The 15,517-nt window shown below is 26.7% G+C and overlaps 1 protein-coding gene across 1 annotated transcript; it reads right to left on the bottom strand.

Moving 5' to 3' along the window:
* Positions 1-5,962: 5,962 nt before the first annotated feature.
* Positions 5,963-11,361, bottom strand: l(2)37Cb (DEAH-box helicase 16 lethal (2) 37Cb). Its single transcript, XM_015514651.2, has 12 exons — positions 11,134-11,361; positions 9,500-9,683; positions 9,110-9,428; positions 8,931-9,047; positions 8,685-8,864; positions 8,334-8,625; positions 7,978-8,264; positions 7,763-7,903; positions 7,485-7,703; positions 6,896-7,026; positions 6,423-6,747; positions 5,963-6,343 (listed from the first exon to the last, which is right to left on the bottom strand). The coding sequence occupies exons 1-12, from the start codon at positions 11,240-11,242 to the stop codon at positions 6,032-6,034; spliced, it is 2,616 nt and encodes an 871-aa protein (XP_015370137.1). The 5' UTR covers positions 11,243-11,361; the 3' UTR covers positions 5,963-6,031.
* Positions 11,362-15,517: the final 4,156 nt, after the last annotated feature.

The raw sequence follows: 15,517 nt of genomic DNA, 5'->3' as shown, positions 1-15,517 counted from the left end.
ATAACCAAAAATTAAAATTATTCAACCACCAATAATTAACTTAATAATCAACATATATTTCGTTGGGAATTAAATTTCTCTCTAAACTATAAAAATCAATTTTAGATATCTCGAAAAAAAATATATTAACTCAATATGCATTTAAAATTATATAATTTACCTAGGTATATACTATTAATAGTATCTATACAAATAGTATTTTTCCAAAATAAATTTTTAGTTTATAATACGTAGTTACAGTATTGGGTAACGTAAATTACAAATAACTTTTTAAAAAGTAATTTCTATGAGTAACATGGGATTTCTGATATTATTCAAATAAGTTATGAATAGAATGTATGACAAAAATTAGTATCTTACTATATTGGTGAAAAATCAAAAATCAATAAAAAGTAAATACGATTTCGAAAGATTTGGATAATGAATAATAATAATCAACAGCATTATTACCTAAAGATCCCATGAATTAATACTTATTTATATTTTATTCATGTACGAATATAACATTAAGTCATTAACAATTAACGTTCTACTTACGTATTAGACATTATTCGTTATGAATTTATTTTTTAATTAATTTTAAAAAAGTAACATTATTTGTAACACTCTATTTTTTGAATAAAAAGTAAAATAACGTGATAAAAATAATTTCGGGTAACAAGCAGTGCAATTTTATTTATTTTTTCATAAGTAATTTACCCAACACGACAATTTTTACAAGTGGGTTAGCTAAAACTATAAAAGAAAATAAATATATTATGTAATACTCATCATAATTTTTAATTATAACAAAATCACTGAGATCGTTATTTTGCGATAGAACATCTAAATTGCATCCACATTTTAACTTAAAATAGCAATAAAAATACTTGTAATAGTCTTAGATTTTTTGATATCAATATTAAGTTCCCTTATGAGATATCTTAATTTAAATTTTCAATCTTAATCCACAAAAACTTAATTAATTTTATGAATTTGTAACTAAAAAACGATAGAATAATTATTATAATAAAATAACATTTTCAAGTATTTTGACCGAGTGATGTGAAAATTTAAAAATTATTTATTGAAAACTTATAATTAGGTACGATATAATACTATAATAGTATTATAATAAAAATGTTACAATTAGGTACACCATGTTTTTGACATAAATAAATTCACTTAGTTAGGTACCTATCAAATACAAATAATACCTACCTACCTAATATGAGCAAACTATAAGATATCGTCTCTGCTTAAAACTGTTTTTTATATATAAGTACGATATAATATATAATTACCAGAGCTCGGATGTTTTTACTGCATATTTTTTTCCTCAACCAAATTATACTCGATACCCGGATATGACATAAATTTGATTCATGAAGTCTAGATTACTAATAAGTAAACTTATTTTGCATACTTTAATATAAGATTTGACATTTTTGAGCATGTAAATACATATAGGTAGGTATATTGATTATTTCTAGATTATTCAGCATATATATCATAAATTATAAGTATACGAGTATTATTAAAAATTTCCATAATATTATCATTTATCATTGTTAATTTAGCATTTTTCAACAATAAAAAAAAATATCATCGCTAACATTATTGTGTTTATGAGTAATGAGTAACACACTCGTACAATTTGAAGATTATATATTTATAAACTAGCGATGCATTATAGAAACTGCCGTCATAGTTAAATTTAAGTATGCACCGATTAACTCTGTAGACGTGGGGCTGTAAATTTAAATGTATAAAAACATATTTTCGGATCGTTGAAGATCTTTCAAATTTGAAAATATTAAAAATATAATAGTCATATAGTGTACTACTACTCCTAATTCTGATATTTAAACAATGTACAATTATTTAATTTTAATAGATCGGAAACTAATTAATCATTTTTCATATTTAATATAGCTATATGTATTTTGTAATAAAGTAATGTTAAATACACACTTAATGGAGTATATAATTTTTTTGAATCAATGTTTATCCTTTTTTTCATATTTTGTAGAAAACAGGTATATTTAATATATTCTATGGCATATAATTGCATATTATGACTTTTTTGTTTGACTTTTTTTTAAATGCTTATTTTTATGACATTTTCAATTTTGGTCAATAATATCGAGCTCTAGCAATAATTAATTATAAAATTACTCAATAATGATAGATAAAAAAAAAACTTTTCTACTAACTTCCCCAGTTTTTGTCCTACAATTGTTATTCTATATCAATAAAGTTTACATTTTTATAGAGGAGGACTAAAGTTGTGTTTGGATATCGTAATAAAAAATAAAGTATTTATAAATTCAAAAACAACCCAATAAAATTATAACTTTAAAACAAAGTCATAGTTATATAGCCTTAATTATAGGTATGGCCATATGTGCGAATACGGAGATTTAAGGGATATATTAGCACACCCAATTTTAAAAATAGCACCTTCAAAAAATTGTTGTGCTTATGTATCAACAACATCTTCTCACAAAAAAAAAAAACTTAAATGACAAAATACATAGCTTAAGTACTCTTAGTTTTTTTTTTTTATTGAAATTACTCCTATGGGTATGTTTTGGACATTCATACGACATTCAGTTTTATTGCATCATTCACCTCGTCACGAGCCAATATTATATATACCTAATATTATTGCTTCTGTGTTCAAAACTTTTACTACTTAAATATTATATTCGTCTTCCAACATTTTTCAAACTTATTGGGTATAACATTAATATACCTCTGAGTATAATTAAAATTATAGATCATGACTAGTACATCATTGGATACTAATAGATATATGAATACAATGTAAACACTATTATTAAACCTATACACATATAAGCACATAACAGTAATTTTTTTTATCAAAAATCTTGATTTAATATTATTTTAACTCCAAATTTTTCTGGACCACCTTGAAGCGTTGCTGTCTAAAGTAATTACAATATATACCCAACTCTCGTGCCTTATAAACATGGCATATAACATATATTATTATACTAATGAGACCTAATATAAATAATCTTAATGAAACAAATATATTTTCCGCGTCACGTCAGTTAACCAGTAATGCATAACAAACAATATGAATGCGAGTCTTTATTAAGGATATTCAAAAAAAAAAATGACATAGGAACCCACATTTTGAATATTCAATTCTCATTATGTTCAAGCCAGAAAACAAAACCTAAACAATTAAGTATTGAAACGTCTAAGCATTACATGATATGTATATACATACAATATGCATATACATTATGCATATAAATGTATAAAGGTACCTATATATTATGTACATACTGCGTGTAGTATACGTGAATAGATTTTGTATGAAATTTAGAAACTGTTTTTAGTTTCAATTATACATGGAACGAAACTACCAAAGGAATTTACCAAGAGAAATGAGAATAGATCATTATTACAATTAGCCTGGACATTTTAAAAATATGTAAATTGTATAATCACGCTAAATATTAACTTTCGGTTAAACTAAGCCAAATATTATATATGTATATGATATACCATCTGTGTTGTATTATATATAATTATAATATAGGTAAGTACCTATACGTAGTCAAACGATAACGTTAAGCGTCGAATTTTATTAATCGGTATACATACTTTATATAATTGATTAATATAGGTTACTCTATGTAGTATGTGTAGGCAATCAATGCTAGTATGCGTGATATTGCGTAAGTTGAAGAATATAAGATTTAGTGATGGAAAATATTGAACTAGCTTCAATCGACCTATGTGTCAAATTTGAGGAAAAGAGCTTGTATTCTGTTAAATATATTGTCATATATTAAAGTCAACCAAAATGGACAAAATGGTCCATATGATGGACTATTATACGTATAGGTACTTTATAATTTCATATAATTTTTATTAGTAGGTTGTAAGTTAAGAGGACGCTATGTCGCTATATCCGCATGTATTTTCTCCGTCTTACACACATATGACAGACTAAACGCGTTCACGCAGTGTGAATAGAATTAGCTCAATATAGGTTTTAGAATAAAAATACCTACCTATTTCCATGGGCGGATAGGCGGATTTTTTGCCTACCGGAAAATTTTAAAAACGGGCCCCATATGAAAAAGAATTTAATAATATATGATATTAAAGGGCCACAAAACCAATACGAAGGGGGGGGGGCCCACCGGGAAATGCCCGATTTCCCGGTAAGCCTATCCGCCCATGTGGCTATTTCAAATTTGAATTGTGTCATTGTCATAATGTTTCCGAGGGCAAGACGGTGCGTTTTTTTCATGGTTTCTAATAGGTACCTATACCGTTCATTTTATTATCGTTGAGAAATAACGAAAAATTCGATATTTTTAAATAACTTTTAACTTTTAAAAATTTAAATATTTAAAAAAAAACGCACAGTCTTGCCCTACAAATTATTATCACAATAATAGGTATTTTTACTCGACAACCAAAATTGAGCGGGTCTATGTCGCACGCGTGTATGTTCCTGTATGTTCGAATATGACAAAGGACATATAGGTATACGAGTGGAAATTACCGTTAGAGTTTCGTATAGGTAGTCCATTTTACTGTAATTTAGGTGACCTGCGGGTTAGGATGACAGCAAAGACTTACAATGGGGCTAGGTAAATTGAGTCCGAGATAAGTTTGGTACATTTGAAAGCGGTAAATTGAGTCCCGTGGAAAAATAGGTAGTAGGTAAGTATTGAGTCCCAGAAAAAATAAGGTAGTAGGTAATTTGAGTCCCATTGAAAAACGATTTATATGCATTTAAAATTTAAAAATATGCATCACTATAAAATTATATAATTATTTTTTATGCAATAAAAATGCATGTTGCTATATTCAAAATCATATACATGCAGTCAATGAATGGCTACAAATCAGAAATAAAAATTTTATAGTGATGCATATTTTTAAATTTTAAATGCATATAAATCGTTTTTCCATGGGACTCAAATTACCTACTACCTTATTTTTTCTGCGACTCAACTTACCTACTACCTATTTTTCTCCGGGACTCAATTTACCGAGTTAGGGGGTCATTTGGGACTCAATTTACCAACCCCGAAATGTATAACCATTTGGGCTGGGGAATTTTGTTAAAAATGGTGTTGATGCAGATAAGTTAACTATTTTTGTTCATATAATATTAATATTATATAGGTGTGACTGGCAGCACCGCCTCCTGATCAGTATTCAAAAATTTACTAAACAGATAAATCATATTATATAAGCACTTACTTTAATTAATTAAAAACGACTGGTAAAATTATTTGTGATTTTTAGAGCATATAGGTAGATACAATCAACTCATCAGTTTTAATAATATTTTATTTAGAGTTAAGTATCAAAAATTCAAAACAAAATATTTGAAAATAACCTCTAATTTATATCACACTTAAATACAGTACTTAGTACATTGTTAGGAACTTATCAATTAACACACCTGTTTTAAGAGGTTTGATGAATGCAACTTTAATACATATGAAAGATATTTGACTAAATTAAATTTGAAATACATTTAAAAACTGATATAAATGAAAACTTTCAAATATATATGAATAGGTGCCATTTTACTACCTAACCATCAATTGTATGTTATGATCTAAGATTATGATACTATTTTAAATTTATATGTAAGTAACAGCAGTAATACATCTGATAACTATACGGTCATTAAATACAATTCATATATATATATTACCTATATTTAATACTATTTAATATTTATAGTTGTTCATTTGTATTATTATTATTTATTAAATGTATTATATTCACCGACTTTTATGTTGTAATATCAAATATTATTGTTATAAACTTATAATCAGTCATTTTATTTACACATTCAAAATTATGGATTTGGTCATATCAATTAATGTAATTTTACCCAATATATCATTACAAATGGTGTCATTAGAGAAAAGATGTACTTATTGTATTAATTAAAATATATGCAACGCACTTTACAGTTTAAAGCTAGCTTTCATTTATTTATATTTAATTTAACAAAATTTAACAAATTACATTTAATTCAATTATTCTTTTTTAGTTCAGAACTTGTTTTTCCTAAAGTCTTGGGTAATTTTTTATTAGTAGAGTCTTCAAGTTCTCTGTCTTGATAATAATGAGGAGCTACTTCACGTAGCCATTTACTCTCAATTTCAGTGACTTGTCTCATATATTCTTTAGTTGTTAATACTAACTCATGGTATAGAACCCATCGTGGAAGTTCTTCAAATAGACTGCTATTCGGATGAATAATAACGGTTTGATTATGTTTAACAGTGCGATAATGGCCTTTTGACAATCTTGCAATGTGATAAAAATAACCAGCAGTTATAGCCTTAAACAAATAAATTAAATTTATGTGAAATTAAAAATTAAAATATTTCATGGAATTTGTAAAAATAACAATTTCATACTTTTCGAATATTAACAGTTTCAGTTGGATTTGATACTAATTCCATTTCAACACGTTGCATTAAACCAACTAATTGATCTCTGACATCTCTAGCTCTGCGCATTGATCTATGTTGAATATAATTTTCATAACACCAATTTGTACTAAAATCTGTATTGGCCCATTGATTATAAATGTTTAATAAAGCTAAATGATCACCACCTTGTGTAAAAAAATTTTTACGAGCTGTATCAGCTAAAATTAATTTATCTTTGGGTCTGTAAAATATAGCACTGTTTACATTTAACATTGCTGCTATGGATGCAATTTCTTCTGAACATTTATACCTGAAATTAAAAATTAGTTAGATGATGATTTTTAAAAGTATACAAATACAATAAGACTTGAATGTTTAAGAATAATAATTATATTTAACTATGATTGTTTCATATTAATTACACCTAAATATTTTTAAATTAAATTTAAAATACTAACTTCTCGGAAGCTAAGAGCATTTTTGCCATCATTGGGTCTAATGGAAATTCAGCCATACGACGTCCTAATTTGGTTAATTCACCCTTGTGATTCAATGCACCTAATGCATAAAGTTGTTCCAATGCGAGTACCTTTAAAAGTAATTTATAATGTAAACTTTATTTATTTAAATTCTAACGTATCATAAGATCCAAGTACAATATATATAATAGTACATTGAAAATAATATTAATAATACCTACAAAATACATTAAAAACATAAAAATCTGTTTACATAATTATTGAAAGATTCCAAGGAAGTAAAATTAAATAAATCGATGTTGGTATCGTTCGCTAATGACTTAATTCTGTTTATAGGTGAAGATAATGAATAATTTGTTCTTTGAGAACTTATATAAAAAATATTAGTAGACCTAGTTCTACGCTGAAGAACATTAAAATTGAGGAAACTTAATAGTTCTGGACAATCAGTGTAACCATTTACAAGTTTAAAAAAAACCTTTTAAATCTATTTTTTTTCTTCTAACTGATAAACAATCAATTTGAAACAAATTTAATAAGGACTGATTATAAATTAACTTTAACTTACTAATGTTTCGTGTGGAGGAGGATCTAAAAAATCAAAATGAATCAAGTCGTGAATACCAAGAGCCTTTAACATCAGTACAGCATTTCCCAAATTAATTCTTTGAATTTCAGGAACTGTATTGTCTTCAAGTTCACTTTTATATGCCCATGAAGTGTATAAGCGAAAACATTTACCAGCAGCTACTCGACCAGCTCGACCAGCTCTTTGATTAGCACTTGCCTAAAGTATTAACACCAATAAAAATATATACAAATGTAAATCCATCTTTACAAAATTACCTTTGATATTGGTACAACTATTAAAGATTCCATGCCAGTACGTGAATTGAAATTATTTTGTTTACAGAAACCTGGATCAATAACATAAATAATATTGTCGATTGTTAAAGAAGTTTCTGCTATATTTGTGGCTAAAACAACCTAAAATATAAATTATTTTATTATTATTGGATGATAAAATTTACTTTTAATATATATTTAATATTAAAAATTACTTTTCTAGCGTTGGGAGGTGTAGGTTCAAAAATTTTGGCTTGCATCTCAGTTGGTAAATTACTATAAACTGGTAATACAATCAGTTCTTTGATTTGAGAACCAAGTCTACGAACACGCTCCTGTAGTAGTTCATTACAAGTCTCAATTTCTTCCTGGCCAGTTAAAAATACTAGTATATCACCAAGGGGTTGTGTTACATGTATTTGTAATATAGATACAACACAGGCATCAATATAATCCGCCTCAGGCGCTTTTGTATAGTATATATCTACAGGAAAACGTCTTCCTAAAACAGATAAACAAAAGCAAATTTAGTATTTATAGGAAGAAATCGTACAATTTAAACAATGTTTACCAGGTATTCTGAATATAGGTGCATCATCAAAAAATTCAGAAAACTTCTGAGCATCTAAAGTGGCACTTGATATTAATAATTTTAAATCAGGTCTGAATCGTATAACATCTTTAACTAAACCAAATAAAATATCAGTGTGAAGGGTACGTTCATGAGCTTCATCTACAATCATCACACTATAAGACTGTAAATCTGGCTCAGACAAAAATTCTCTATGTAATGTCCCATCAGTCATGTATTTGATTATAGTACGCTCTGAAGTGCAATCTTCAAAACGTATACTATAACCAACCTGTATCAAATGTCATTTATTAATATGTATATTTTTTTTTAAATAATTAGATTGTTTACTTCATTTCCAAGTTTAACAGACATCTCCTCGGCTACACGAGCTGCAACTGACATAGCAGCAACTCTTCTAGGTTGGGTACATCCAATTATTTTGTTATTTTCTGTGAAACCAGCTTCATACAAATATTGAGGAATTTGTGTTGTTTTACCAGAACCAGTTTCACCTTCTATGATAAGTATCTAGGTAAGATAAAATAACTTATATTTAAGACTTAATTTAAGAGTTAATTCAAATAAAATTATTACTTGGTGGTCTTTAATAGCTCTAATTAAATCTTTTTTGAATTTGTATATAGGCAAACTCTTTTTTGTCTCTTCTATGCTAAGTTTTTTACTTTGTTTTTCAGTAATTTCCGGTTTTTCCTGAAAAGCAAAAATTAAAAATCATTTAATATAAATTATTTGGTCAAAAGATATTATCATACATCTTCTTGTGTGCCGGGTAAATTTGTAGTTTGAATAAAATCTATTTGATTATCAATCAATATCTCATATTGCTCTTTTTCTTCTCTTTTAGCACCAAATTTGTAAACAGCAGAAGACATCTGTTCTTCTTCCCATTTTTGTTGTTCAGTAATTGGTGCTTTATCCACTTCCTTCTCATACTCCATCTGATCATCTTTAATATCTTGAGGCATCCGATAACGTTGAATGTTTTCGAGTTCTCTAGCTTTTTCATGTTCTTTGGCGAGACTCAACAACTTCTTTTTGTGTTCGCGATCAAATATTTCACGTTGCGATAAACTAAATGAAATAAAGTAATTTAATAGCATATTTTAGAGTCTATACCGTGTTAAATTACAGTAAAAACTTACTCTTCAGCATCAAATAAATATTCATCGTCAATAATATCAGCTTCAAGTTCAGTAACCTTATCATCTTTTCTTTTTTCGAGATATTTACGACGAGACTCAATCCGAAGTCGTGGAATAACCATTTCTTTCTCACGGTCATTTTCTAATTTTAATCTTTTTGCTGCCTCTTCATAAGCTTTCTTATCTAATCACAACAATAAATTTATAAATTATAATTTTTTTCATAAACCATAAAAACAATAATATTTATCTAGAAAATAAGTTATTAAATTATTTTATCTGAATTACACGTTGGGTTAAATCGAAAATATTTTCTAATTACAGAATACCTACTATTATTTTAAACTTTTATCAAATGTATTATAATATATTAAAATAGTTTATCAAACATTAAGTGTATATTTTTATTACTATCCCTAAGACTTATTTTAAAATATAAAAAAGGTAACCATTCAAATTAAATATACATAGATTTTCAATATCATTCATAAATGATTTTGTAATTTAAATTATGATACAAATTTAATTCTTAAAATATTATATTTAATTGAGGATTTAAAAATTTATTTAAAATTTAATTACTAAATATTGTAAATCTTTTAAAAGGTATTTAAAATAATACTATTTTTAACGTATTATAGTGCATTTATACAAATTGATACTTCAAAAGTTAAATTTTAAATTTTATAATTTAAATACATACATATATCATTTTTGTAGAATAGGTAAATCAAAAAAATTTGATTAATTATGCAACCAGATTGGGCCTAGCAAGGCGACAAGTATTTTATACGTAAAAAACTTATAAGGTTAATTTTCCAATTTGGATATCTAGTAAATATTTATTTTTTTTTACTAGGTCACTATTTGAATAAATAAAAATGCAAGATTTCATTTTAAAATAAAGTTAATGTTCTAAAATAACATTTTTTTTTTTATGTTCTGTATAGAGTATTCAAAATTATATAAAAAAAATTATCAATTTAATGTGCCTTCAGGTATCCACTATAGTAAATTAATAATGGTAAATAAGAGTGATGCTTGGTAACTTACCTATTTGGTAAGTTTTTATTTTATTACCTAAGGGCAATATGGTAGAAATACTGCTATACAGCAGACAGAATCACATTAATATATACAAACAAAATTATTATATCCATAAGTTCAGTCTAAAATATAAAACACTATTTTTATAGCTGATAGGTGGGTTACTCCCATGTTGTTCTTTAAGAAACAGTTTAGAGATGATTAGAACATAAATAACAGTTTACTACGTGTTACCATAATATGGATAGAAGCATTTTTACTTTTCAGAGGTGACAGAGGCGTGAGTGCATGACAAAAAATAGTATGTGCGGTTCAGACAGAAGGGAAATTTCAGAATTAGACGTATTGTAGCCATCATCTTCATTCATCACCTTACGTTGTAAACAAAATAGTTCAATTCCTGGCTTGTCACACACTATGCTATTGAAATGCACAATGAGCACAAGTAACATTTATTAAATATTGGATAGATATACTTTTGATGTATAAGTGACGAAATGAACTTCATATTTTGTTAAATAGTTTCATTTGTGTAATCAATGACTTTTAAATTTGTATGCAATATTAATATCATATACAACACTTACCAGATCGAGGAATAGCAATATTACGAGTTCTTTCTTTGTCTTTTCTTTTGAGCCTTTCCGCAAATTTATCGCGTTCTCTGCGATCCTCATCACTGTCACTAGAAGCCATCGTAAGTCTAAATACTTAACAAAAATAAATAAATGCTAAGCAAATTGTTTTGTGAAAAATTTAAATTTAAAACGTAAGATATCGTAATATTAAATGTTAATTGTTCACGGTTTAAACTTTAAACTGATAACTTGGGCGGCCAAAATCGTTATCCGTTTTTTTCAGGTTAAGCCAAGAAACGAAAAATATAAATTTTAGTTCATGGGTTAAACGCCTACAGTGATAACGATGATGGCGGGCACGCGTTTACAGTATTCAAAGCTGTGATGTTTAGCCAGACACCAGTCCTGCAGCCACTATTAACTATTATTATTTAGTATTCACTCATTATTATTCATTTTGAAATTTGATCGTGAAATAACTACTTCAGTCATGCTTTTTTATGATATTTAAAATAAAATTTGACTACATCTGACTTTCGCTGTAAGTATAAATTATAATTGTAATAACCAGACAACTCGTCCCTCGTCCTATTGTTGTATAGTATAGATTTCGAGTTAATATTTTACAATCACACGAGGACCAGGCAAGAGGGTACCCGCCCTCCTTAACTGAACTTAAATATTACGGGTATATCAATAGTAAAATGGAGAAAAGTATATTGTATGGCCAAAATTTAATTTTAAAACATAAATATAAGTATTGACCAGTAAATTATTTTATTTTGTCCTTGAAAAGTTGAAAATTTCTAGCTACTAACTTACAATTTTATAATATTTTAGTTTTATTTTATTTGCCCAATTATTAAGTAAGGACCTCAATTAATTCGAAATTAGTTTTCGATATTTTTTCGTTGCGGGTATTCTGTATGTGAATAAATGTTTCACCTGAAGTATCAAGTTTTTGAAGCTTCACTTAAAATGAGTTCTACAAGACGTATAAAAACCAAATATCAAAAGCACATAACCAATGATAAATATATTATCAGGAGCGTAGCCAGTAGGCAGGCCTGGTAGGCCCGGGCCTACCCAGATTTTCTCTAGAAAAAAACCAATAATATTAAAAATAATATATTCAGACACGTATACACGTTTTTACAACAGTATAATATTAATATAACACTATAATAATTTGTCTCATTGTCTGTATCAAGACGGCGACATCATTAAAATGCCATTAGGACTATCGCACTAGTCGATAGACGATACGTAAAAATAATATTGAAAAATAGGTAATCGATAAAATCGTTACTTTCAAAATTATCGAGATAAAGTTTTGTTGGAAATTTAGAATTTTTACTTTGAAAATAATAAGTATATTATAAATTACAACTTTACGAGTATATAAATTAATATTTATAATTGTATTTTGTAAAAATATTAGTATTTAGGTACTTAAATAAAAATGTCATCTTTTGAAACTATATGCTTATTTTTTGGTTCAATTTGTTTTAATTTTTAAGTAATTAATTATTCATTTATTTATAAGAATAATCATTGAAAACTTAGATAACTTGATAACTGAAATTATAGTAGGCTATAATCAGGAAAAGTCCCCATTACCGTCGGTGAGTAAAAGTTTTATAGTGGGCCTACCCCAAAAGAAATCCTAGCTACGCCCCTGTATATTATATTATTATATTATATATTATTGTATTATATATTATATTATTATATTATTAGCGTTAGTGAAAGTTGCCAATGATCCGTAATCACAACAAACATTTTATTTTTTATCATAAGAGAACGGCTGTGTTAGAGTCGTTAACTGAAAATTTGAATGATTTCTCAAAAAAATACAGATGCGTTACCAATTATTTTGTAGACGTATAACTAGTTAATATTTTTATAGTTTTCTACATAACTTAATTTACTATACATAGAATACAATAATATATATTATAATTCCAAGCATATTAATTTTTTTTTTATCATTTTAAACTATTTTACTTTATTTTTATAAATATTTGTATATTATATTAATTATTTGTATATTTACGGGATATGTATTGTAATCGCGTACCTATAAACTAACATGTGAGGGAAACTGATACATTTTTAAAACCACGATAACAGCAGTGGGGGGGGGGGGGCAACTCATCAAAACCATATAATATATTATAATTAGGGCTCGGATGTTGCTGCACTAAAAATGTTATACAATTGATTGCATTATTGCTGTGAAAAAAACCCAAAATTGCACTTAAAAATTGCAATAAAAAAATATTTTGTACAAAAAAAAACAAAAAAATATATATTAACAAATTATTTTATGAAATGGATTAAGTCATTTTATTAAGTAATATTTTAAAGTTTTATTAAATAGGTTTTAAATGAGTAGATGATAAAAAAGATTCAAATTCAAATTCTCGTCAGTTGTCATTAAAAATCTGGTAAATTGTGCGGTCTTCTTCTTTTTTTCAGAAATCTACAAATAATTTTATCAAAATTTATAACTTTTTATTTAAACTATGTTTGATTTGTTTTTTTAAAAAAAACCTTACCTTACCTTAAAAATTATTACACTGTATAATCTAACAAAAAAAAGTGAAAACCAGTGGCGTATCTATGTATTTAAGCATAGAGGTGCACCTAATTTTTCGGGCCCCTTATAAAGTTTCAGTTGCTACTTGTTGATTAGGCCGATTAGGGGCTCAAGGGCTCTATTTATAAAACACAGCTAAAGGGCCCTGGTGCAATGCACCTCCTGCACCCCCTCTAAGTACGCCACTGGTGAAAATATAAAAAAGTATATACAATTGTATTGAAAATGACGACAATCAACAAAATTGCAATAAAATTGAAAAAAGGTCAAAAATTGCAAAAAGTTGCATTTAAAATTTTTATATTTTAATTGGTACTCGTTTGAAATAAATTCATAACTTACTTAGCAACGAATCCGAACAATAGAAAAAAAATTGCAAATGCAACAACATCCGAACCCTAATTATAATTAATGTGTTTAGTGTTTACCCCGCACACGCAGGCAATGGGTCGATTCACACATGAGTGTTTTCAGCGTGAGCATTCCGACCAACGATTGTGCATGTGACGGTCAAAATATGGGCTAAATATCATAAGCGTATTTAATTTTTGTATTGTTTCTAATTATTAAAAAATTGTTTCCTACCTTTAAAAAATATATAGGTATATAGGTATCTTTTGTTTGAGTAGTCACCCAATTCTGCCATACTCCTTGAATCCGATCAGTAAATGCCAAATGGTTAATTTGTGGTCGTTGAAGATTGAAAGTCTAAGCAGTAAGGAGCAATATCGACTTCTTGAGAGCCAAACTGTGACCGGTTATTTTATGGTATTTTGGTTACTCAAGGGTCGATAGAGGTATACCACCTCCAGAAAGGTGCGTATACGACATGAATACATGATACTCATATTTAGCAGAGCGATAGTGTAAAAATGATAAAGACACAAATATAGGTACATCAAGTCCTATTGTAATACATATAAATATTTTTTGATAATTATTTTTATAGACAATTATAATATACGCATAATATTAATAAAATAAAAATTAAATTAAAAATTAGTTGGGTACCTATTGTATTTTAAAGTTAAATAACAGTTTGCGATTAATAATATGCTAGCTTGTGTGTTATTGAATGATATTACGATTATTACGTGTTATTAGATAGTATTTAAATACATTTTTTTTTTTTTATTGAAAGAAAAGTTATATGTCCCTTGACTGAAATTATGTAAATTAAAATTTATTAATCTATATTTTTTTATAAATTCACAACATTATTTGTGTTTACCGTAAAAACATTCCTTTGCATATTTTACACAAGTATTGACATAATATAATATTTCAAATATTTTTAATTATTTTCGCATATTATATAACACGTAATTTTTCAGTAATATTAAAAATGTTGACTGATCACATCCGCTTATACCAAAGAAAATAATACTAATAGTTAATGGTATTATTGCTATTAAATTAATTAATGTAACTATTAGTAAAATAATAGAATTAATTAGGTTAACCGGAAACATTTTTTTTTTTCATGGTATTTATCATTTATTTACCTACTTGGCTAGAATTGATATATTTCGACAAATAAACATGTCTATTCATAACTGGACTATTTAAAAAATTTCCATGACAAATGGCACTAAATTTGTTTTATTAAAAAGTCTTAGTTATTAATTTATAAAGAAAATAAATTCTAGCCAAGTAAATAAATGATTGAGATAGAATCAATTAATTTAAAATTTAATTTACTTAGCATTTATTCTTGATATCACAGCTTTATAATGTTTAAGTATTATAAATTACTAGTTTTTTTTTTTAAATTTAAGTTAACAGCATTTA

This window comes from Diuraphis noxia, unplaced genomic scaffold, assembly GCF_037042655.1.
Source record: "Diuraphis noxia isolate RWA-SAM2 unplaced genomic scaffold, SU_Dnox_SAM2 contig0001, whole genome shotgun sequence".
Classification (NCBI taxonomy): Eukaryota; Metazoa; Arthropoda; class Insecta; order Hemiptera; family Aphididae; genus Diuraphis; species Diuraphis noxia.
This window is presented reverse-complemented; position numbering and strand designations above follow the sequence as displayed.